This window comes from Oncorhynchus kisutch, linkage group LG28 (genome assembly GCF_002021735.2).
Source record: "Oncorhynchus kisutch isolate 150728-3 linkage group LG28, Okis_V2, whole genome shotgun sequence".
Classification (NCBI taxonomy): domain Eukaryota; kingdom Metazoa; phylum Chordata; class Actinopteri; order Salmoniformes; family Salmonidae; genus Oncorhynchus; species Oncorhynchus kisutch.
Window position 1 is genome coordinate 39146476 of NC_034201.2, and position 26489 is coordinate 39172964.

The 26489-nt window shown below is 42.7% G+C and overlaps 1 protein-coding gene across 1 annotated transcript in view; it reads left to right on the forward strand.

Moving 5' to 3' along the window:
- The window catches only part of LOC109872574 (serine/threonine-protein kinase 10-like), a 56672-nt gene that overhangs the window by 14326 nt on the left and 15857 nt on the right, over window positions 1-26489 (forward strand). The window contains exons 2-8 of the mRNA XM_020463855.2: window positions 1013-1177; window positions 11933-11981; window positions 13703-13852; window positions 15577-15649; window positions 17772-17966; window positions 18417-18498; window positions 25268-25408. Coding sequence (XP_020319444.2) covers window positions 1013-1177; window positions 11933-11981; window positions 13703-13852; window positions 15577-15649; window positions 17772-17966; window positions 18417-18498; window positions 25268-25408 — 855 coding nt within the window. The remainder of the gene's footprint in view (window positions 1-1012; window positions 1178-11932; window positions 11982-13702; window positions 13853-15576; window positions 15650-17771; window positions 17967-18416; window positions 18499-25267; window positions 25409-26489) is intronic.

Here is a 26489-nt window from a genome sequence, read left to right on the forward strand (position 1 = left end):
GTGAGACAATCTTTGTTCTCTCTGCTCTCATTCGCACACACACACACACACCATTATGTAGAGACCACACACCTTTCCCAGAGCACAACTTGTTTAACCTAGATGAATTCATTCTCAGAATTATAGCCTCTGACAGAGACCTGTACTTCCTGTCTGTTGTCATGTGGTCACCACTTACTCACCCCTCCTGATGCTGGTTTATCATGCAGTCGGGGACAGTGTTTCTAACTCATTTGTAGTGCCTTGTCAATGTGGATGGATGGGCTGGCTGACTGCATGGCTACAGTGGTTCCTCCTCCTTAGCTCTTACAGGGTGTGCAGGTTCCTTTCCTGTTGTGCTTTTTAAGCCATTAAGTAAAACTTTCTCTGCTAGGGTTTTGATTAAGGTTTATTTCCATGAGAAAGTCTTGGACACACACACACACACACAGGAATTCATTGGGTGGGAGGGCGGTGGCCCAGATATGGTTTTTGAAGTCCAACCTATATTGTCAAATTTAGTTTCCAGTATTTAATGTGTGACATATAATGTTAATTCACTAAGACTAGTAACTTTAACTCCATGAAGTCCATTTGCTTATTTTGCAATATATGAGACTTGTGATGTCTTCACTACCTTTTCAATTGTAGTCACATGAGAAAAACACGGAAGTTCATTTCGAAACGGGGTGGTTTTCGCAAGTTCAATTTCCTTCCTCACGCCCCTACTAGTTCACCACGGCCGGGCCCCACCTATGATTTTTCTTAGTATTACTCAATATACCCTCTGATTAAAATTCACTGTCCTTGTGTAGTCTATTTAAATAGCCCCCATGTGCAGAAATTATGCCTGTAGCCTACTTCCTGTGTGCTGACCTTTTGACATTTACCAGTCACCCAATAGATAATAACGCCTGTTAGGGTAGAATCGCAAAGCAAAATATATATGGAAAGTCAAAGTGAGAAGGCTTTTTAAATGAATGTATAAATGGCTCGATATCCTTATTGACATGTTGACTCCTTAATCTTCTAGGCCAAAAACAAGGAGACTGGAGCGCTGGCTGCGGCCAAGGTGATTGAGACAAAGACTGAAGAGGAGCTGGAGGACTACATGGTGGAGATAGACATCCTGGCCAAGTGTGACCACCGCTACATTGTCAAGCTGCTAGATGCCTTCTACCACGACGCCAAGCTCTGGGTAAGACCTCCGGGCCGCCAGTGGGCCACCCATGAGCCACTGTGCCGACGGTGAGCCGGAACTGGACCCTGTGGAGTTTGTAGTGGAACTCCCAAAACTGTTAGCCAAATCAATGGTCTGATCCATTCCAGAGCCCTCTATTACAGAATAGGTTCTGACCTAACCTGATGGTGAACCCTCATAGATTCTATGAGGATCTAGCTAGATCGTTCACTTCCTCCCTCTAGGAGATTTTTTTTCCTCTCTCCCTCTCTCATTATTGAATACACTGCAATTTTGCATGTACTTTGTAATCTGCCCGTGTCTTCCAAGACAAACACTGGTGACCTTATAAAGCATGCTGGTCCTGGACATCAAGTATCCTAGAAATTACGAAATGTAGCAAAAAAAGAAAATGGTCACAAGCCAACACGTTATTGTTAAAACAAATAATCTAGCACACTGTTCATACTGCAGCAACACTGTGATGCTATTCTGATACACACTGTTCATACTGCAGCAACACTTTGTGATGCTATTCTGATACACACTGTTCATACTGCAGCAACACTGTGATGCTATTCTGTTGCACACTGTTCATACTGCAGCAACACTTTATGATGCTATTCTGATACACACTGTTCATACTGCAGCAACACTTTATGATGCTATTCTGATACACACTGTTCATACTGCAGCAACACTATGATGCTATTCTGTTGCACACTGTTCATACTGCAGCAACACTTTATGATGCTATTCTGATACACACTGTTCATACTGCAGCAACACTTTGTGATGCTATTCTGATACACACTGTTCATACTGCAGCAACACTTTGTGATGCTATTCTGATACACACTGTTCATACTGCAGCAACACTTTATGATGCTATTCTGATACACACTGTTCATACTGCAGCAACACTTTGTGATGCTATTCTGATACACACTGTTCATACTGCAGCAACACTGTGATGCTATTCTGTTGCACACTGTTCATACTGCAGCAACACTTTGTGATGCTATTCTGATACACACTGTTCATACTGCAGCAACACTGTGATGCTATTCTGATACACACTGTTCATACTGCAGCAACACTTTGTGATGCTATTCTGTTGCACACTGTTCATACTGCAGCAACACTTTATGATGCTATTCTGATACACACTGTTCATACTGCAGCAACACTTTATGATGCTATTCTGATACACACTGTTCATACTGCAGCAACACTTTGTGATGCTATTCTGATACACACTGTTCATACTGCAGCAACACTTTGTGATGCTATTCTGATACACACTGTTCATACTGCAGCAACACTTTGTGATGCTATTCTGATACACACTGTTCATACTGCAGCAACACTTTATGATGCTATTCTGATGCACACTGTTCATACTGCAGCAACACTATGATGCTATTCTGATACACACTGTTCATACTGCAGCAACACTTTATGATGCTATTCTGATGCACACTGTTCATACTGCAGCAACACTTTATGATGCTATTCTGTTGCACACTGTTCATACTGCAGCAACACTTTGTGATGCTATTCTGTTGCACACTGTTCATACTGCAGCAACACTATGATGCTATTCTGATACACACTGTTCATACTGCAGCAACACTTTGTGATGCTATTCTGATACACACTGTTCATACTGCAGCAACACTATGATGCTATTCTGATACACACTGTTCATACTGCAGCAACACTTTGTGATGCTATTCTGATACACACTGTTCATACTGCAGCAACACTATGATGCTATTCTGATACACACTGTTCATACTGCAGCAACACTATGATGCTATTCTGATACACACTGTTCATACTGCAGCAACACTATGATGCTATTCTGATACACACTGTTCATACTGCAGCAACACTATGATGCTATTCTGATACACACTGTTCATACTGCAGCAACACTTTGTGATGCTATTCTGATACACACTGTTCATACTGCAGCAACACTTTGTGATGCTATTCTGATACACACTGTTCATACTGCAGCAACACTTTGTGATGCTATTCTGATACACACTGTTCATACTGCAGCAACACTTTATGATGCTATTCTGATGCACACTGTTCATACTGCAGCAACACTATGATGCTATTCTGTTGCACACTGTTCATACTGCAGCAACACTTTATGATGCTATTCTGATGCACACTGTTCATACTGCAGCAACACTTTATGATGCTATTCTGATGCACACTGTTCATACTGCAGCAACACTTTGTGATGCTATTCTGATACACACTGTTCATACTGCAGCAACACTTTGTGATGCTATTCTGTTGCACACTGTTCATACTGCAGCAACACTTTATGATGCTATTCTGATACACACTGTTCATACTGCAGCAACACTGTGATGCTATTCTGTTGCACACTGTTCATACTGCAGCAACACTTTGTGATGCTATTCTGTTGCACACTGTTCATACTGCAGCAACACTTTATGATGCTATTCTGATACACACTGTTCATACTGCAGCAACACTTTATGATGCTATTCTGATACACACTGTTCATACTGCAGCAACACTTTGTGATGCTATTCTGATACACACTGTTCATACTGCAGCAACACTTTATGATGCTATTCTGATACACACTGTTCATACTGCAGCAACACTTTATGATGCTATTCTGATACACACTGTTCATACTGCAGCAACACTTTGTGATGCTATTCTGATACACACTGTTCATACTGCAGCAACACTATATGATGCTATTCTGATACACACTGTTCATACTGCAGCAACACTTTATGATGCTATTCTGATACACACTGTTCATACTGCAGCAACACTGTGATGCTATTCTGTTGCACACTGTTCATACTGCAGCAAAATGTTATGTTATTCTGAATGGTGATACACATTGGGTTGGATTCTGACGTTTACGATTAATTATTTATCTGACTATAGTATTTTTGACTATCATTGCATGACCGAATGTGACCTTTGAAACTGTGACCTGGATATAAGTGCAGTATAAACTCAACTCGACAGCTAAAAGCCAAAGTGATGTAAAACTGCTGAGTTGAAATGGTCATAGAGGCGAAAGTGTAGAGTATCTTAAACCTGTATTATGTAGCTTTTGGGGTGATATTTCACAGCAGTTTAAACTGAAATGAAACAAACTAGTTCAATTGTAGCACCCAGGAAATAGTCGGAGCGGTGTCTGTATAGTGCAGCTTTAAGTGTGGTTCTTACAGACCAAGTAGATGCCAAGAGTTTTCTACATTTCATTCCAGCCTCATACCGATTTTTAAATGGTTGTGTACACAACGATTCCATCTCTCATAGGGTTCAGAGTAGAAGGTCAACCGACAGAGGAGTGGGGTATGATGAGAGAGTGCAGTGTTTGGGCAGCAGGTCTATTGCTCCCCCTACCCAGCTGTTCAAAACCCTGAGGCTTGTTGCACCCCTGCTATGGCATAGCTGAAATTCCATAGTGCGAAAGGTACATTCTCCTTTCTACAAGGCATCTGCATCGAGACTGTGTCAGCTCATTGTGTTTTGATAAAGGGCCGTGTGCAAATACACGTACAGCTTTCCAACCACACATTTCCTGTCTGTGTGTGTCCTTGGTGGGGTTTCAGTTTTCTCTCTGATCTCGTTCTCAACTATTCTACATTTTAAAATGGTGCAGCCTATCATTGAGTGTACATGGGCAGTATAGTCCGACATCAATGTGATCTTATTCAAGAGGCCCAGGTTATTTCCTCCAGAGTGAGTAGCCAGAGGCAGTGCTCACTTATACACCACTTCCCACTATTTATTTATGCTAATGGGACTGTTAAGATCGGCGGTTTAGATGACACAATATAACTATGTCATACTTGGATATCATCAGAAAGAATCAGGTTATAGTTTGGCTTCTCTCTCCAGTGTCGGAACAACCCAATATGTTTCTGGGTGGGGATGAGTTGTCTGACCATAACACCTCCACACAAACACTGGCACCACAAAGTGAGAGTATTGCCTCTCCCTGGCCAAGGGCCAGTGCCAAGGGGATGACTAAAGATGTGTGATCCCTGGAGCATGCCAGTCTGCCTAGGCTGGGTGGGGTGTCTCTGCTGAAGAGAACCGGCAGTTGGGCTTTGGGCCTCAGAAACCCCCCTCTTTCAGCTGGAGAGCACATTCCGCTGCCCACCTACTCTGCTCTGGGGAGAGAGAGAAGGCTGTTTGTTCTCATTTAGGAACAATCTGTTTTCCAGCCACAGCGTGAGAAACAGGGGGCCTTTACCATAGGGTAGCTAATTGACTGCTGACATTAACACACAGACATACACACAGAGACATGATCACGGACAGTAGACGCACACACGGACAGTAGACGCACACACGGACAGTAGACGCACACACGGACAGTAGACGCACACACGGACAGTAGACGCACACACGGACAGTAGACGCAGACAGCAGACACAGAGGCACTTCTACACCTGCATTGCTTGCTGTTTGGGGTTTTAGGCTGGGTTTCTGTACAGCACTTTGAGATATCAGCTGATGTACGAAGGGCTATATAAATACATTTGATTTGACAGCAGACAGAGGCGCAGACAAGCAGACACACATACCATTTATAAGCTTTTGTTCACTTCTGGAATCACTCCATCTTGACTAACTAGCCAACTTCTGATCTATCAAACAGACCCTGTCTTACAGGACCAGTTACATTCTTCATTATTAGTTGAGGGACTGCAGCCAGCCATGAATGTTTTCATCTGGAGATCAACCAATAATAAACTCCAGAACTGTATTAGTAGGTGTTAACAGATGGATGGTGTGTCTCTAGTGTGCAGTCAGTGTAGTCTATTGCCACTCCTAGGGCCAACACAAAACCCTACTGCACACTGTGAGACAGAGTGTAATTAGTATGTATAATTTATTCATTGTGAATAAGTCTCTCCTTGAGGCTGCCTCTTAATGAAGAGAGGGCTCTCAGTCTAAAGAAATGCTGCTGTGTTCTGTTCAGTTGATACCAAGCAGAGGTAGAGATGGAGACTGGGAGAGGAACCATATAACAGGAGGTGAATGATGTCCGTGTAGGGTCCCTGTTCTTGTTTTTATCCCCCCAGCACAGCGCCACTCTGTTTACTGTAAATATGCCCTCATCCTCTTTTCTTCACTATCTCACTCCCTTCTACACACCATCTCAGTGGAGCTACAGTACATCACGTAGAGCAACATGTTGTCTGTCTATTACTGTTCTTCATTCTGAATCCATCCTGAGGACGTACTGTAATGTACCATCAAATCAAGCTTTATTTATACAGCACATTTCAGACATGCAATGCAATGTGCTTAACAGGAAAATACAAAACTATTAAATAAAAGCTTCAATATTTACTACACAACAAACATAAGATAAAAAATAAAATAAAAAGTGACAAACTGAACAACTAAAAAGCACCCTGAGGAAAAGCAAAGCTAAAAATACATGTTTTAAGATCTCTTTTAAATATGTCCACAGTTTTTCCCTCCCTCAGGTTCTCTGGCAGGCTATTCCAGAGTCTGGGGGCATAGTAACTAAAGGCTGCCTCTCCATGCGTCTTGGTCCACAGGCAGCCAGTGCAGAGACCTTAAAACCGGTGTAATATGTGCTCTCCATCTGGTCTTGGTCAGTACCCGTGCTGCAGCATTCTGTATGTTTTGCAGTTGACCAGTGGCTTTCTCTGGTAGACCAGACAGGAGAGCATTACAGTAGTCAAGCCTGCTTGTAATAAACATGGATGAGTCTCTCTGTAGCAGGTTGAGAGAGAAATGGCCGCATCTTGGCAATGTTCCTCAAGTGGTAAAAAGCTATTTGGTCACATTCCTAATGTGTTTTAAATTTTTTGTTGTTTTTCAGAATCTAAAATAACACCAAGTTTAATATATATATATATATATCTTTTTTTACCTGTTTGGTCTTTATTGCCTGTGAATTAAAATGTGCGACTAGATTCTCTCTCTGTGCTATGGCCCCAACAATAAGTACCTCGATCTTTGCTTGATTTAAGATGGAGGAAGTTGTGAGCCAGCCAAGTATTTAAATCACTAATACAGTCTAATCATTTATCTGTGGAGCTAAAATCCTTCTCAGAAATGTAAAGTAGTGTATCATTTGTGTAGCAGCAGAAGTCACTGAGGGGTTATATCTATATAGAGATGTACATCTCACACACACAGTTGAAGTTGGAAGTTTACATACACTTAGGTTGGAATCATCAGAAGTCATTTTTCAACCACTCCACAAATTTCTTAACAAACTATAGTTTTGGCAAGTCAGTTAGAACATCTACTTTGCATGACACAAGTCATTTTTACAGCAATTGTTTACAGACAGATTATTTCACACATAACTGTGTCACAATTCCAGTGGGTCAGAAATGTACATGCACTAAGTTGACTGTGCCTTTAAACAGCTTGGAAAATTCCAGAAAATTATGTCATGGCTTTAGAAGCCTCTGATAGGCTAATTGACATCATTTGAGTCAATTGGAGGTGTACCTGTGGCTGTATTTCAAGGCCATATCTTAACTCAGTGCCTCGTTGCTTGACACCATGGGAAAATCAAAAATAAATCAGCCAAGACCTCCACAAGTCTGGTTCATCCTTGGGAGCAATTTCCAAACGTCTGAAGGTACCACGTTCATCTGTACAAACAATAATACACAAGTATAAACACCATGGGACCATGCGTTCTGTCTCCTAGAGATGAATGTACTTTGGTGTGAAAAGTGCAAATCAATCCCAGAACAACAGCAAAGGACTGTGGGAAGATGCTGGAGGAAACAGGTAGAAAAGTATCTATGTCCACAGTAAAATGAGTCCCATATCAACGTAACCTGAAAGGCTGCTCAGCAAGGAAGAAGCCACTGCTCCAAAACCAACATAAAAAAGCCAGCAGTTTGCAACTGCACATGGAGACAAAGATCATACTTTTTGGAGAAATGTCCTCTGGTCTGATGAACCAAAAATGGAACTGTTTGGCCATATGGGGTGACAGGGTAGCCTAGTGGTTAGAGCCTTGGACTAGTAACCATAAGGTTAACTGCCCCTGAACAGGCAGTTAACCCACTGTTCCTAGGCCGTCATTGAAAATAAGATTTTGTTCTTAACTGACTTGCCTTGTGCTTTGCTGCAACTTCATAAAATAGATGGCATCATGAGGTAGAACAATTAAGTGGATATATTGAAGCAACATCTCAAGACATCAGTCAGGAAGTTAAAGCTTGGTCGCAAATGGGTCTTCCGAATGGACAACGACCCCAATCATACTTCCAAAGTTGTGGCAAAATGGCTTAAGGACAACCAAGTCAAGGTATTGGAGTGACCATCACAAAGCCCCGACCTCAATCCCATAGAAAATGTGTGGGCAGAACTGAAAAAGCATGTGCGAGCAAGGAGGCCTACAAACCTGACTCAGTTACACCAGCTCTGTCAGGAGGAATGTGCTTAAATTCACCCAACTTATTGTGGGAAGCTTGTGGAAGGCTACCCAAAACTTTTGACCCAAGTTAAACAATTTAAAGGCAATGCTACCAAACACTAATTGAGTGTATGATAACTTCTGACCCACTGGGAATGTGATGAAAGAAAGAAAAGCTGAAATAAATAATTCTCTCTACTATTATTCGGACATTTCACATTCTTAAAATAGTGGTCCTAACTGACCGAAGACGGGGAATTTTACTAGTATTAAATGTCAGGAATTGTGAGAAACTGAGTTTAAATGTATTTGTCTAAGGTGTATGTAAACTTCCGAATTCAACTATATATTACTACCATTCAAAGTTTGGGGTCACTTAGACATTTCCTTCAACAGTGAAGAGGCGACACACAGTTCCTCTGTCCAGTGTCTGTGTTCTTTTTGCCCATCTTAATCTTTTGTTTTTATTAGCCAGTCTGAGTTATGGCTTTTTCTTTGCAACTCTGCCTAGAAGGCCAGCATCTCGGAGTCGCCTCTTCAATGTTGACGTTGAGACGGGTGTTTTGCGGGTACTATTTAATGAAGCTGCCAGTTGCGGACTTGTGAGGCATCTGTTTCTCAAACTACACACACTAATGTACTTTCTCAGTTGTGCACCGGGGTCTCCCACTTCTCTTTCTATTCTGGTTGTAGCCAGTTTGCGCTGTTCCGTGAAGGGAGTAGTACACCGCATTGTACGAGATCTTCAGTTTCTTGGCAGTTTCTTGCATGGAATAGTCTTCATTTCTCAGAACAAGAATAGACTGATGAGTTTCAGAATGTTTATTTGTTTACATTTTCAGGCCTCTAAACGCCTATGTAGATATTCCATAAAAAATCTGCTGTTTCCAGCTGCAATAGTCATTTACAACATTAACAATATCTACACTGTATTTTTGACCAATTTGATGTTTTAATGGACAAAAAAAAGTGCTTTTCTTTCAAAAGCAAGGACATTTCTAAGCGACCCCAAACTTTTGAATGGTTGTCTGTGTGTACAGAACCCAAGATCGAATCTTATAGAATGTGATATGTATTTTCTCTGAATTATGTTCTTCAAGGGTGACACATTTTTTACCTAAATGGGTCCTAAACCAATTTTAGTACCTTTACCTGTCTATCACTGGAACGTTATTCAATTCCCAAAGTGTCACTATGCATAATGCTGATTCTTTTCATGATGGAGAAAAGATGTCCGGAAGATTTCTTAGAACATGAGGTTGGAAATCACTGTCGGTGTCGGTACACAGTTGTATGAACTTAAATACCACGTCAATGTCGCCAAGGTGCTACCTAAGCCAGTTTACTTGTGTATCTCACACAGTGGTTGCAAGTCTGCATCAGCTCAACTTAACTTGCCCGACTGAGCAGTCAGTGGCATAAACTCAGAGGGCTTAGCCAGTGAAACGGCATCTTTTAACAGTCATCAATTATTAAGATAGTTCTCTCCAAGAGGAACATACAGGCTGTAGTTTATATGCGGTCTGACCAGTTGGATCACATCTTTCCCCAGTGCAAAATTGCTCTTGTCATCTGGAAACCATGCCAACATTCCCTCAAAGGGAGAAAACTGCTGTGATTTACCTACAGTAGCAGCGATAGATATAATTATCATTTAGATTCCACTAAAAACTTCCTGTTGTCTATACATAAAACCACAAGCTGATAAAGCATTTTACAGTAGGTGTTTATCATGTAGTCATTTGAATGGCATTCAGTGGATACAGCCAATGTTGAGGTTGTACCAGGTATGCCTTCCTCTTAAGTCTATTTACCAAGCTTGTCATCCACATCTGAAGTATTTGTTGATGAGAGGATAAGTAGTGATTTAGGAAAAACCACAAATTAACCTCCAATAAACTCCAATGGATCCAATGTTAATACAAGGCCTCACAAACACCACTTTTTAAAATCACCTTATGCCTCATAAGATGCCCTTGTTTTACTGTGGAGGCTAGCCAAGGCTGACCGGAACATGGGCACCTCCCTCGGCTGGGGATGGAGTCGTGTGTGTGTGTGTGTGTGTCCACTTATGTACAGTGACTACCTGTAAGTCCTCCATTAGTTTTGTTGCTTTGACAATGGTGTTATAGCACAGAGGTGCATTAATGGGTTGGAGAGGGCCTTTTTTTCTATGGTAACACAAGACCTAGTCTGTGTTACTCAATTGTCAGGGGATTATGTAACAGTGAGAGATGTATGCTGTTGATGAACAGTGACAAGCAATCTGAGTGCCTTGGATAAAGAAACATGAACATGCACGTGAACACATCTCTTTGAACATTTGAGGTGCTCTCAGAATCCCTTAAACAACGCCAGTATGTTAAAGTTACTGTACCCCATCAACCCTCAAGTCATGTGGAATATGATCAAAACACCTTTCTACTCTGGCTTTATTGTGCTCTGCCCCCTTTTGACTTGCATGACTCGTTCATAAGTAGTCTTTGACAGTGCAGATGCACGGGATTGTTGTCCTTTTTTCAATTCTGTTTCTGCCTTTCCTCAGCTCTTGCTGTTTCACCTTGGCGGGGATGGTATTTGGTTTATGTTACAGTGACAGTCTGTTATCGCATCCATCGCTAAACACACACAGACTGTAGTGCTGTTCTGTACGGCCACGCCTATAGCGACACGAGGCATTGTAGAGTGATTGAGAGGGCTTTCAACACAGATGTCAGAGACAGGAGTGTACGACTAGAAAGGGAGCTGTTGGTTAATCTCCTGGTGACTGGGCAGCGTCAGGCGTCTGCTGCTGACATGTGCTGTCACTTTATTGTATAGGTTATCTGAGTTCCAAGAGGCCTTACTGCCTACAACTGTCTCGCTCTCTTCTCTAGATTTCAGACATTCTCTCAGGCCCATACACTGGTCTCTCTCTGCTGTATCTCAGTAAGATTGAAGGCAGCTAGGCTACTACCTGTCACTTCTCTGGGCCTTCCCTCTCGTCTCCTCTCAGCCCCCCTCCATTTAATCCATCTTCTCTTTCTTTACCCCGCTTCCTTTTCTCTGGGAAGCTTCTGAAGTGATCACAGTAAAAGTCAAACAATAGCTACTAACATATGCCTGTGACTTTAAAGTGCGTCATGTTGATGGTTCTCTAGAAAATGTGACTTTCCCATGGAATCCCTCTTCCCTCTTAGGAAGTTTGTATTTAGCTTGTATTTTCTGATACATTTGTATTCAATTTATATTCAGTTTGTATTTTCTGATACATTTGTATTCAGTTTATTTCCTGATAAGACTGTAAATCACAATACTGACTGTTTTCTTCTTTGTCCACACAGATCATGATTGAGTTCTGCCCCGGAGGAGCCGTGGACGCAACGATGTTAGGTACGGAGACGTTGTGGGGTCTGGAATTATTGGATCCCTTGATAAAGATGAGCAAAAAATAATTCAAATTCTGAGCTATGTTGTATGCTAAATTGGAAGCAAAATAGCCCCATAACATGAAAGATCCACCACCATATTTTGTAGTAGAGATGAGGTATTTTCTGCACATGCATTGTTCTTTCGACAGGCCAACGTGGAGCTGACGAGGGCAGTCCATAAGCGCAGACAAAAGATATCAAGGATCCAGAAAGATTCTGTATGGAGGAATTTTCTAAGATCCCTCCCATTATGTTCTCCAATCTCATAACACATTTTAGAAAAAGGCTCAGTGTCATTATCCTCGCAATGCAAGAGGAGGGTGCTGAAGTATTTATAAACAGGGGATCCAATTATTCCAATTATTTTTTTCTCCCATATATTTTAGATTTTTATTACTTTATCTTAGAAATTGTATTAGTATAAAATAATATACTTTTTCTCCCCAAAAATGCATACAATATAGGTCCGTATTTGTGTTATTTATTTTATGCAGTATTTTTTGCTCATCTTTATCAAGGGTGTCAATAATTCCAGACCCCACAGTACTGTAGACAGCGTGGTGCTTCATGGGTATGTGCTCTGTGCTCTCTCCCTTAGAACATTGCTTTCATAATCTTCCCGCCTCTCCCATTTGATGTTTCAGATTCTATACCTCAGGCCATAGCTGCAACTGCCAAGGCATTGTTGCTCTTAAGAATATTGCTTTATTATAAAATAATTGGCGAACAAGGACAAGTGACGTCACGCTGTAATGGATCTGCTATTGTTGCAAAACACTAAGCGCAGATGGAGAGGAGACCCCTGGTAGTTTCCATGTAAAAGGACTGATGAGCACCGACAAGTTAACTTCATATGAGCATGTTGAACTGGGTGTCAAATTAAATCGAAGAGTCTATATTTTTGAGAAATTAAGGCGCATATACATTTTCAACCATTTTCCATCCTAAAAATCTGGAATAATGATTTCTGGTCAAACTGTTGGAGAAGGGGTCTTAGAAAACAACATCATCTACCAGAAAAAGTCTGAAGTTATTAGAAATACATCAACTAGAGCTGTCAAATGACAAATAATTAAGTTAGTTAATGGTATTAGTTAATCGTTACCAAATCGGTAATGGAATTTCAGAAAAATCAGTAATGAAATGTCTGCAATTTGAATTGGCTGCAATGGGGAAATCATAGTATTCACAAAAAAACAGTTGGGTTCACAAGTTTAGATGGCACAGTAAATAGTCTAATGTACTGTTCAGTAGATCTGAGTACACAATTTACTGTACTGAACTATAACCTACTCTGCTCTACTGTACTGTGGAGTTTCCCTCCAGCTTCTACTACAGCAGTCGCTGGCCCCAAATACAGCTAACCAAACACAGAAAGAATCGAGATGGCCTGCTTTAGCATGTGAATGTTTTCTCAAAGTCAATTTACACTCTCTCGGCTCTCAGGGGGCAGTGACCTCTTAAGACTTCCTACATCTTGTACTAACAGAAGCCGATCTGCTGCATAGGAAATACTCAGGTGACCCAATAAACCACCTTGCCTTCTGGGGAGTTCTGACTTGTTACCAGTAAAAATGGGTTGTACCCTTTTTCTCTTGAGGGGATTTAAAGTAAAACTTTTGTTGATGTATAAAGTGATGTCTGTTATCCTAACCGGTGTCCTCGCCTCTTTCTGGTCTGCAGAGCTGGACCGGGGCCTGATAGAGCCCCAGATACAGGTAATCTGTAAACAGATGCTGGAGGCCCTGGTCTACCTGCACAGCATCAAGATCATCCACAGAGACTTGAAGGCCGGGAACATCCTTCTTACACTGGAGGGAGACATCAAGCTAGGTGAGTCTCTATATTCTCCCTCCACATTGTTTTACCCATAGAATGTATTCTTCTAGAACATGGAGACCTCGGGAATGTTAGAACAAGTGTTCTACTCATTGGGTCTAACCATCCCCCTTAATCTTCCTCTGTTATCCACAGTCTTAAACTATTTGGATTAATTCTCCAATAAGCAACAACGACTTCTCATTGGACATTGTATATTGGTCACGGTTGTCTTTGGAAAAAGTGGCTGTTATCTTGTTGGAAAGCAGAGCGTGATGGGAATGTTCACATAAATCGACCCAGTTAGAAAAAGTCCTTCCCTGAGTCATCTCGGAAGAATCAGATGTGAGATATGTTGGAATGCGGCATTCTGATAAATTCTTTCTCCATGTGATTTATAGCTAGTATTATGTTGAGTTTCAATATCCCTGAAGTTCTGTGTGCTGAGGATTTGGGTCCAAAAGGTCTATCAGATTTTTGTTGAATCGCCACTTGCCAAACTATACGGCTGCTTTGTGGAGCCTATAATAGCTTTATAAATGTCAGTCTGAGAGAAAGGGAGGAGCAGGGAAGAGAGCAGGACTGTACTCGAAAGGGCTGCCTGATAACGCCCGTGAACTTTTAAGGACCCCCTGGGAATTCTCCGGCTGTCAGTGACTTCCAACCCACTGTCTGAACTTCAGACAATCTGACTGATTTGTCATGTTACAAGGCCCTCTTCAGTGCCTCACATAGTTTCACTAGGACAGACTCCGGAGCTTTGTTTTAATGACTGGGAGAGCCTCTAATGGAAAGTTGCCCAAATAAGACTGACGTGTACAGTACAGTTCTCATGGCCTGTCATTTTACTCCATAGATGTAGAATTTGGATCTGCTCCTCAGGAACGGACAACAGATACTCTTGCTGTCTGGGAAAAGTGGAGTATTTTCATCCTAGATCATAGGGTTGTCCCATTCTCAAATCAAATCAACCATCACTGAAAAGGCATTGGCCCCTAAAGAGTTCCTCAAGGCCTAACAGAAATCAGACACTATACTTACTGAAGTCTCAGTTCGTGATTTAAGGAACGGTTAAAAGGTAAAATATGACCAAAAAATGTATTTAACCTTTGTTTAACTAGGCAAGTCAGTTAAGAACATTCTTATTTACAATGATGGTCTAGGAACAGTGGGTTAACGACCTTGTTCTGCCCCCGAACGACAGATTTTTACCTTATCAGCTCGGAGATTTGATCTAGCAACCTTTCGTTTTACTGGCCCAACTCTCTAACCCCTATGCTACCTCCTGCCCCAGGTAGCCTAGGCCGTCATTGTTAATAAGAATTTGTTTTTAATTGTCTTGCTTAGTAAATAAAGGTGGTAGTAGTAGTATAAAAGACTACAATCTGAACTCTAGACCTAACATTGCCCTGGTCTCATCCCAGGCGGTCTCTGGTAATATCCTGAGGAAGACTCATGTGTTGCTAAAGCAGAAATAACATCTCTGTAAGCGCTGGATCATGTTTGGGGAAATGGAAAGGTCGTTTGGGATGTTATACCCTGTGCTGTAAATTTAATCAGTCAGCTTTGCGTCTTGTCTCTGATGTCATGGCAGTTTTACAGTGTAGAAACACACATTCCTCCCCCGGAAGAAGAAATTAGGTTATAACACTGGCCTGTCAATCATTCTCTCTACCAAGAAATGGAATTCTGAAAAACATTTGAACTGTTCTGTTTTCTTTCTGTCTCAATGCTTGCAGCGGATTTTGGCGTGTCAGCGCAAAATACCAAAACTCTGCAAAGAAGGGACTCTTTTATAGGAACACCATACTGGTGAGTACATACACATGAAAACAAAGGGGAATGACAATGGGTGTCGACACTGCCAGTGATTGTGTCCAAAATGGCACCTTTTATTGGTCTCCGGTCAAAATGTAACGCACTATGTAGGGAATAGGGTGCCATTTGGGACACACATGTCTTTAATGGGATTATGGTTGTACTGCATGACTGGATGTCAAACATCTTCTTGCTACTACCCATGGTACCTATTAAACCAGTTCTATGTTCTGCTTGATATCATAATGCATAATACCATTCCTTACAGTAGTGCCCACTGCTCAGTCAGTGTGGTTTGATCATAGCCTTACAAGGCCCTTGGAAAAGCTCTTATGTCTTTAGTTTGATTCTGGACCTTGTGCTTTAGCTGGGCCTGGCTAGTTTGCCAATAAGCATGGTTCGGTTGAAGTTAACTATTGACCAGAGCAGGTTATCCAATGTCGATTGGGATAGCTTCTCACCCTGCCCAGGTGTTGCACAATGTTCGATAGCGTCATAAATGAGATACAGATGGAATTTCATTGTGTATTCTGCTGTGAATTTGAAGCTTATTTAAAAAAATAAGATTGATGTAACCTTTATTTAACTAGGCAAGTCTGTTAAGAACAAATTCTTATTTACAATGACGGCCTACCAAAAGGCATCCTGTGGGGACGGGCTGGGATTAAAAATAAAATATAAATATAGGACAAAACACACATCACGACAAGAGGGACAACGCAACACTACATAAAGAGAGACCTAAGACAACAACCTAGCAAGGCAGCAACACATGACAACACAACATGGTAGCAGCACAAAACATGGTACAAACATTATTGGGCACAGACAACAGCACAAAGGGCAAGAAGGTAGCGACCACAATATATCACGCAAAGCAGCCACAACTGTCATTAAGAGTGTCCATGATTGAGTCTTTGAATGAAGGGATTGAGATAAAACTGTCCAGTTTGAGTGTTTTTTGCAGGTCATTCCAGTCACTAGCTGCAGCAAATGGAAAAGACTGGTGACCCAGGGATGTGTGTTCTTTGGGGACCTTTAACAGAATGTGACTGGCAGAACGGGTGTTGTATGTGGACTACCTCAAGCTTTAAACCCTCAGAGGTAGTAATCACACCTGTGCGGAGTGGGGCATTCTTCTTACTAAACCTCATGACCTTAGTTTTGGAGGTGTTCAGAACAAGTTTAAGGGTAGAGAAAGCTTGTTGGACATTTAGAAAGCTTTGTTGTAGAGCGTTTAACACAAAATCTGGGGAGGGGCTAGCTGAGTATAAGACTCATCTGCATATAAATGGATGAGAGTGCTTCCTACTGCCTGAGCTATGTTGTTGATGTAAATTGAGAAGAGCGTGGGGCCTAGGATTGAGCTTTGGGGTACTCCCTTGGTGACAGGCAGTGGCTGAGACGGCAGATTTTCTGACTTTATACACTGCACTCTTTGAGAGAGGTTGTTAACAAACCAGGCCAAAGACCCCTCAGAGAGACCAATACTCCTTAGCCGGCCCAGAAGAATGGAATGGTCTGTATCAAAAGCTTTGGCCAAGTCAATAAAAATAGCAGCACAACATTGTTTAGAATCAAGGGGAATGGTGACATCATTGAAGACCTTTATGGTTTTCAGTGACACATCCGTAACCTGAGCGGAAACCAGATTGCCGTGAGAATACTACAGACATCAAGAAAACCAGTCAGTTGATTATTTTTCCAACACTTGATAAACAGGGCAAAATAGAAATATGCCTAACAGTTAACAGTGTACCATTTCTTTATGGAACGTGTCACATTTGATCGTAAGCAAACACTGCATACCCCTCTCTCTAGAGCTCAGATAAAGTACGTTATTATGCCTACTATCCACTTGGTCAGTAAACATAGCTCAATCGAAAGTGTGTTGACATGCAAATATTGGCCGTGAGCTTGGAATGTGAACTATTTACAACTGTGTACAAGTATTTACAACTTTTGCAATATGCCAACAGCAATAAACGTGAGGGACGTTTCAGATGAATCATATGAAACCTAAACATTAACTTCAATCTTTTTTTTTGTCTTAAAACACCGGAGGGTATTTGTCCACCATATTAGAGATCCTCTATTGTACTATGTTGTATTCTAGGATGGCTCCTGAGGTGGTGATGTGTGAGACCATGAAGGACGCTCCGTATGACTACAAGGCTGACATCTGGTCCCTGGGCATCACCCTGATCGAGCTGGCCCAGATCGAGCCCCCGCATCATGAACTCAACCCCATGAGGGTCCTGCTGAAGATAGCCAAGTCTGAGCCCCCTACCCTGGAGCAACCCAGCAAGTGGTGAGAGGAGAGGGGCCAGAGAGGAGGGGCCAGAGAGGTCTACGGGTCTACATCTGTCCTTTAAACTAAGCCGCCAGAACCTGGTGAACACAGCAATATGTGTGTGTAAAGCTGTGGCTTTTCTAATCCGTTTTTATGAGGCGGTGTGTTCCATTGCTCAGCAGATGCGAGAGCTCGGGCCTTTTCCCCCACTCCCCAGGTGCTGAGAGCTCTCTCCAGATGAGAAGAGCATTGCTAGGGAAAGCTTTATTTGTCGAAAGAAATATAGCCGTGATTAAAGTAATGATTACCCACCTTGCAGAGCTGTGCAGCCAACTGTGTACCACATTCCTGAATCTGTTCCGTTCTAGCCTCACTGTGTCATTAAGTTATCTAGTGAAAATATCACCACCACCCCATCAGTCCTTCTCCCTTCTTTGATTAATGTTCCCGGCATTCTGTGTGTTTAAGGTCACGGGAGTTTAAGGATTTCCTGAAAAAGTCGTTGGATAAGAATCCAGAGAGTCGTCCAGACGCCGCACAGCTCTTGGAGGTAAGCTAGCCTCAGACACACTATATATACTGTTGTATACCTCGCTCTGATGTATGAGGACGTTCTCCCTCTGTCTTTTTCTCACTCTTCACAAGTCCACTATCTTAACCTCCCAAAACATCAGCTGTTTCAGACACAAGAGGAATGGTGACATGATACGATAGGCAAATGAGCAGTACCATAAAGAGGGCATTGGGGAGATGGAGAGTGCGGAAGAGAGGGCAAGAGAGAACGTGGAAATAGACGAGGTGTCTATTAAAATGCAGGAGCCACAGCTTCCTGTCTGGGTTCCACAGCAGAGGGTAATGCTATCAACTTGCATTCCTGTTTCCAACGAATGGCGCTTTGGGATTTCTCCTTATTCTCTCCACCCTTTGCCAATTACAGAGCCCAAAGCCTGCTGGAAGTTGAGGGAGATGGGAGTGGTCGTGTTCAGTGCTGCACGGAAGGTTTTGATCGCTATCATATTTATGTTTCTAGCCCGGTTAGATGGCATTGATGGCAATAAGCCCATTGAACAGCATTCATCTGCACCATCTGTGACTCATGACATAGATCAGGGATCATCAACTAGATTCAGCCGCGGGACAAGTGGATGGTCAGGGGGCCAGAACATAATTACAAATCATTTGTCAACTGAAAATTGACCGCCAGAACAGATAAGATTTGACTAAAACATAATCATTTCAAACCTTTCTTACATTTATATACAATCACATATCTATCTAAAAACATTTTTGCTCAGCAAATTTGGGGGGCTAAATGAATTCACCCGCAGGCCGCCAGTTGGCAAACCCTGACATACATTGTGACAGGGGGAGGGGGCCTTGGGGTTACTTCGTGTTGTGGATCACTAATTAATAGACAGACTGGAAATCTAATTAGAGGGCAGTTTAATTACATCCATTATTCCAGTGAAAACTTGGATGTCCACGTGCTATATATTATGTCAGGGGACAAACATAAGTCTAGTCAATGTGACTGTAGCTCTCCTCTCTCCCCCTCTCTGTTATGGCATGTTATCACAGCACCATAGTGCCCTCCAAGCTCATCACTAAGCTAAGGACCCTGGGACTGAACTCCTCCCTCTGCAACTGGATTCTGGACATCCTTACAGGTCGCCCCTATGTGGTGAGTGTAGGCAACAACCCATCTGCCACGCTGACCCTCAACATGGGGGCCTCTCAGAGGTCCGTGCATAGTCCCCTCCTGTACTCCCAGTTCACCTACAACTCCAACATCATTCAATTTGCTGATGACACGATGGTGGCAGGCCTGATCACCGATGACTATGAGACAGCCTATAGTTTATCAAGAAAACGTCACAATAGCGTTCGACTTGTCTGCTCCCAAAAACGTTTTCGACATGCATCTGTAAAATGATAGTCTAAAAACTAAAGCTTTGGTTGTCTTCCTCTCAGGCTTCCATGTCTTCTCCCTGGACCTCCTAAATTGGCTCGTTGTCAGGTTCAAAAAGACTCAAATTTGCCCGGGTGACCACCAATTTTTCAACCCTTGTATTGGTCAGCCTGTTGCGTGTTTTGGTGTGTGTGTGTTCCCAAACAAGGACCAGGCAGCTGATGTTGGTGGGATTTGGAGGATGATGGAGGCAACAGGGAAAGAGCCTCAGATCAACAAAGTCTCTTCCACCAGGTGGCTGATGAGATATGTTGGCACGACTGCCATATTGCATCTCCATCCCAAAGCCCTTGCTTGGAAGTGTACTTCGCCAGACTGCCAAGAACCTTGCCCTCATCCAGGCCAAGGTGGCGAAACACGGTAGTGATGACATCATAGGCCTTGTTGATCTCTGCACCAGACAGGATGCTCTTGCCAGCATACTTGGGGTCCAACATGTACACTGTGGCGTGTATGGGCTTCAGGCAGAAGACTTCACGCTTTTTGATACGGATTTCTTCTCTTACATTTGCAAGCAGAGTCTGAACATCAGACAGGATGTCTCCCTCAATCCGTGCAATGGCTACCTGCTATAGGTTTCATGAGTTTCAGGCTGCTTACCACTCTTTCCCAAAATACATAATCCAGGAGGATCCTCTTGATGGGGCTGTCCATATTGGCAGACTGTGATATTGCCATTTCTTGGAGAGACTCCTCCCCTCCAGGAGACTGTCAAACATCATGACACCACCACCCCAATGGGTGTTGCTGGGCACCTTCAATGTGGTGCTCTTATTCTTCTCACTTTGCTTGGTGAGGTAGATTGCTGCTATACCTTGATGACCCTTCACATACCTAACCATTTCCTTGGCTCGCTTGTAGTGTATCCATTGTTTCCAGTGCCATTATGTCCTTGAGGAGCAGATTCAATGCATGAGCAGCACAGCCAATGGGTGTGATGTGAGGGTAGGACTCCTCCACTTTAGTCCAAGCAGCCTTCATGTTCGCAGTACTGTCTGTCACCAGTGCAAATACCTTCTGTGGTCCAAGGTCATTAATGACAGCCTTCAGTTCATATGCGATGTAGAGACCGGTGTGTCTTGTCCCTTGTGTCTGTGCTCTTGTAGAATACTGGTTGAGGGGTGGAGATGATGATGTTAATTATTCCTTGCCCACGAACATTCAACCACCCATCAGAGATGATTGCAATAGTCTGCTTTCTCTATGATTTTCTTGACCTTCACTTGAAGTCTACATCCAGCAAATGAGTAGATAAAGCATGTCTGGTTGGAGGAGTGCATGTTGGGCGAAAAACATTCAAATCTCTTCCAATACACATTGCCTGTGAGCTTGAAAGGTGAACCAGTTGCATACATAGCACGAGCAAGACATTCATCAGCATTTCTCTGACTACGTTCCTCCATTGTCAAAAAAACTTCTGATTCATGAGCTGTTGCTGTTTATAAGGTGTCTGATTCCTCATTTTCATCTCGAATAGAAGTCGAGGGACTTTTGTCAGAGGTTGTGAGCACTGAGGAAACTTTATGCACTTGGCCAGATGATTATGCATCTTTGTTGCATTCTTCGCATGATTTGGTACAGTATTTCCAATTTACACCGCTTTTCCTTCTACATTAGCTGCAGTGAAATGTCTCCACACATCAGATAGTGCCCGTGGCATTTTCCTGTAAAGATTAGAAAAAGGAGGTAAAAGACTCCAAATACAATTCCATGTACAGATAAATAGTTAAGCAGTTAGATTAAACACCTTTGTGAGATAAGATGCATGTTTTAAAACCTGTATGGAAGTAACAAGATAATTTCCCAGGACATAGACATATCTGATATGTGCAGAAAGCTGCAATTCTTGTTAATCTAACTGCACTGTCCAATTTACAGTAGCTTTTACAGTGAAATAATGCCATGTTGTTTGAGGAGAGTGCACAGTTGTGTACTTAAATGTATCAAAAACAATTGGGCACATTTGGGCAGACTATATACAACATTTTGAACTGTAATGCAATTGTTCATTGGATCAGTCTACTAGCTAGCGAGTATTTTTTTTGAATTGAATCTTTATTTAACTACGCAAATCAGTTAAGAACATATTCTTATTTACAATGACGGCCTACCCCGGCCAAACACTAACCCGGACTACGGTGGGCCAATTGTGCGCCACCCTATGGCACTCCCAATCACGGCCGGTTGTGATACAGCCTTGAGTCGAACCAAGGCACTAGCACTGAGATGCAGTGCCTTAGACCGTTGCACCACTTGGGAGCCCCAAATTTGATTGACATGGTCAATCAATCAATGTAGCTTATCATGTCTGTCTGCAGCAATCATGGTTAAATACTATTTAACAATGTTGAAAAGGGGATGATGTAGGCTAACTTCACTAGTTAGGCCTACGTTGGTTGGAGAAAACAGTACATTAGGTCTACTTACCATTATGTTTAGCCAACTGTACAAAGTTTCTACCGGTAGCTTGTAAAGTAAACATTATCAGCTATATATGTAGGGTCTTAATTTGATCACCCTTTTATTGCTGAGGGTTTTCCTGCACTTAAGGAAATGCAAACTAGTGTATTCATTTCCACTTTAAAAGTAATTTCCACTTTAAAATGTCAACCTCTACAAAAAAAATCCATGAATTATAACCACATAACAATTCACATTTCTTGTTGCTGAAGGATTATTTTCCTGCTGTAGCAAACTGTCTCAAACAGTAACGTTACATGGGCAAATGGGCCCTTCTGCTGCTTAATTCCCCCATGAAGGATGGGGAGATGAACATGAACCACTCATACTTACTAGTCAGGTATCACTTACTTTATATCACTCAAATATCCAATTAATGTTGGCTACTGTCACGCAACTGAAATGACATGATCAATTGATGTTTACTGATCATTAAAATCATGCATTTGACTTGCTGTAGGCATATAAGGCTGATGGAGCTGTTTTGCATGGAATAATCGAAAATGTGTAGTTCTGACTTTGCTCTTCAAGAGGTGATGATATTAGAACTAAATAATTAAAATGTATTTAACAATCCCTTGAAAACAGCACACAGTTGTCAAATCGAACGCTCTGGACCAAAAAGATTTGGCATGGGCCCTCAGATCCTCAAAATATTATACAGCTGCACCATTGAGATTATATTGAGTGGCTGCCTCACAGCTTGGTATGGCAACAGCTTGGTATCCGACAGTAAGAAGCCACAGAAGGTTGTGCGTACGGCCCAGTACATCACTTGGGCAGAGGTCCTTGCCATCCAGGACCTCCTATACCAGGCAGTGTCAGAGGAAGGCCCTAATTTCTCAGACTCCAGCCACCCAAGTCATAAACTGTTCTCTCTGCTACTGCACAGCAAGCAGTACCGGAGAGCCAAGTCTGGGACCAAAAGGCTCCTGAACAGCTTCTACCCCCAAGCCTTAAGACAGCTGAACAGTAAATGAAATGTCTACCCTGACTATTTACATTGACCCTCCCCTTTTTAGTTGCACTGACTCTCTTGTACTGGCTCTATGCACACTTACTGGACTCGACCCACACACTCACACATACTACACTGACTCTCTTGTACTAGCTCTATGCACACTTACTGGACTCGACCCACACACTCACACATACTACACTGACTCTCTTGTACTAGCTCTATGCACACTTACTGGACTCGACCCACACACTCACACATACTACACTGACACTCCAACACACTCACACACACACTACATACGCTCACACACACAACACACTCACATGCTTATTGACGCCACACACACCCAGAGAGACACTTTCACACTCTTCACATACGCTGTTGCTACTCTGTTTATCTATCCTGATTGCCTAGTCACTTTTACTCCAACATGCATCAAATCAAATGTTATTGGTCACATACACATGGTTAGCAGATGTTAATACGGGTGTAGTGAAATGTTGTGCTTCTAGTTACGACAGTACTTATTACCTCAACTACCTTGTCCCCTGCACATTGACTCTGAACTGGTACTCCTTTTATAGTCTCTTTATTGTTTTATTCTTACTATTTATTTGTATATTATTTAGTTTTCTTACTTTTGAACTGCATTGTTGGGAAAGGTTCTCGTAAGTATTGTATTCGGCGCATATGACATAACGATTTGATGTCCATGGTCACCTCATCCCATATGAGGAATGTTGTATACATGTTGTCTACACAACCACACGATGAAGTATCTTAATTCCCCACGGCCGTGATGGTGGATCTGGTGGGGACCATCTTGGCCTAACCACAGATCTAGGATCAGATTACCCATGCCCAAATTCTAACTGGACCAGCAGTTGGGAGTAACTTCAGCCATTCTGTGCCTCTACCTCTGGGCCATTTGGTTGACAATGAAGCATTTGACACACCGTGGCCCATCAGCAGTCCAGGCCAGGCCTGGGTGAGGGAGGCTACAGCGGTGAGGCACTCCCCTGTAGCCGTTTGCTTTCTTCACCCATTGAACGTTGGCTTAGTGTAGCGCTGGTTGTCTGGGCTCAATGTCATAGTAAACATGTTGAAGCCGGAGGGGCAGAGTCTACCATAGTAGGAGTGTTGATATAGGATCAGCTTTGCCTTTTAGATCATAATGAATAAGATTACATGGACCGGGGGAGGGCTGATCCTAGATCAGCACTCCTACTCCGAGGTCTTAGTGACGTGTTTTAAAATGCTTCTCGCTGTTTTATTTGATACCCTAGACACTGCTGTGTGGTGTTCAAGTGCAGCACTTTGCCTGGCGTTCTCCTGTCACCTGTTTGATAGCTAGCACTCTGTTCTCCCTTGACTCATTGCTGACTTGATTAATTTTCTGTCATTGGAGAAGTTAAAAGCTATTGCTAATGCTACCACACAGATTCAGGCAGCCCAGAGTGTCCCTTTGCGCCTCAGCCAGTCTCCTCTCACATGCCTACCTGCACCAGCTGGGCCAATTAAATGACCTGTCGTGCAAATCACCTGAATAATGGATGACTTTCTCTTTTATCTTCTCTGGGCTACCTGAACCTTTTCACAGCCTTGTTTGTGGCTGTCAAATGATCCCCTCTTAAGCCAGCTCATATTCATTCACTCTAATTAAATTCTTCTTCTCTTTTTAGCTCTGTCTAATCTAGGAACTTGGTATCATAAGCACATGTGGATTTGGGGTAATAAACTCTTCATTGTTTCATCAGGGTGAGCTCCTACCCTGGTCTCTGGTATTCTTGCCATGGGTCGATGCAGGTGGCACATTAAGTTTCTCCCTTCAGTGAAAGTTCCTCTTGCTTTCTATGCCCCCGGTCACTGTTCTATGTTCTTGGGTTGTAACATGGTTGTCCTGACTCCCTCTTGCCTCTGCCCCCCCAGCACCCCTTTGTCTGCTCGGTGAAGACTAACAGACCCCTGCAAGAGCTGGTTGCCGAGGCGAAGGCTGAAGTCATGGAGGAAATTGAGGACAATAGAGAGGAAGGAGAGGAGGATGACACCGCTGAGCTCACAGTCCCAGTGGTAAGGCTTTTACTGCCAACTCTCTACTGTGTCTTCATCATCTCCCTCTTTATAGTTTGTGTGAGAGAGAGAGAGATATTAACAATCTCAAATAACAATTTTATTGGTCACATACACAAATTGTTGCAAAATGCTTGTTTCATACTAGCCTTATACAATAGATCTCAAAGTGGTTTGGCTTATTCAACCAAAAATGAATCTCATTACCAATCATAATGGGAGGGAAATCAAAGGAGGGTGTGTGTAGCAATGTCATCTTAATGTCTACGTACAATAACGGCTGTATAGAATTACAGTACATCAACTTTTGACAGTTTCTATGTATGCTGACTTCAGAATGTTTCTGCTAGCACGCCCTAAACCCCACAATCCGCAGCTTCCTGTGTGTGTGTGTGTGTGTGTGTGTGGTCTACCCTCTAACTGGGGAGTGTATTGACTGAGCAGGGGAGGTCAGGACAGCGCTCACTGAAGTGTGGGGGTGTGTCTGGTGTTAGGAGTGCAAACACTGAGATGGACACACACACACACACACGCGCGCACACTGAGATGGGGCCAAGGGGACACACACACGCACACTGAGATGGGGCCGAGGGGGGACACACACGCACACTGAGATGGGGCCGAGGGGGGACACACGCACACTGAGATGGGGCCGAGGGGGGACACACACGCACACTGAGATGGGGCCGAGGGGACACACACACACACACACAAACTCGAGCACATTCTGCACATACTGATAGTCGCACACTCCCGGGGTGACATCGACCCCCAGCTGCCATTATGTCCATGATGAGGACTCTTTGTATGGTCATTCTACTATTCAAACACTAAAAGGCCATTTCTTGCACAAAGATTGTGCCTCATCCAGGATGTAAAAACAACCTCAATGGAGAATCTGCATAGAAAATGGGTTAATCTGTTTCAGGGAAACAGCCCCTAAAACATCTACTATTCATATCCTATCAGATCTATTAATCAAACACTTCTAGGTAAGTTTTTCTGTGTACTTGCCATGTGATCGAGTAATAGGTTTGTGGTTTATGCATGTATAGGGGGAAAGTGAGAGAAAATCTGAGGA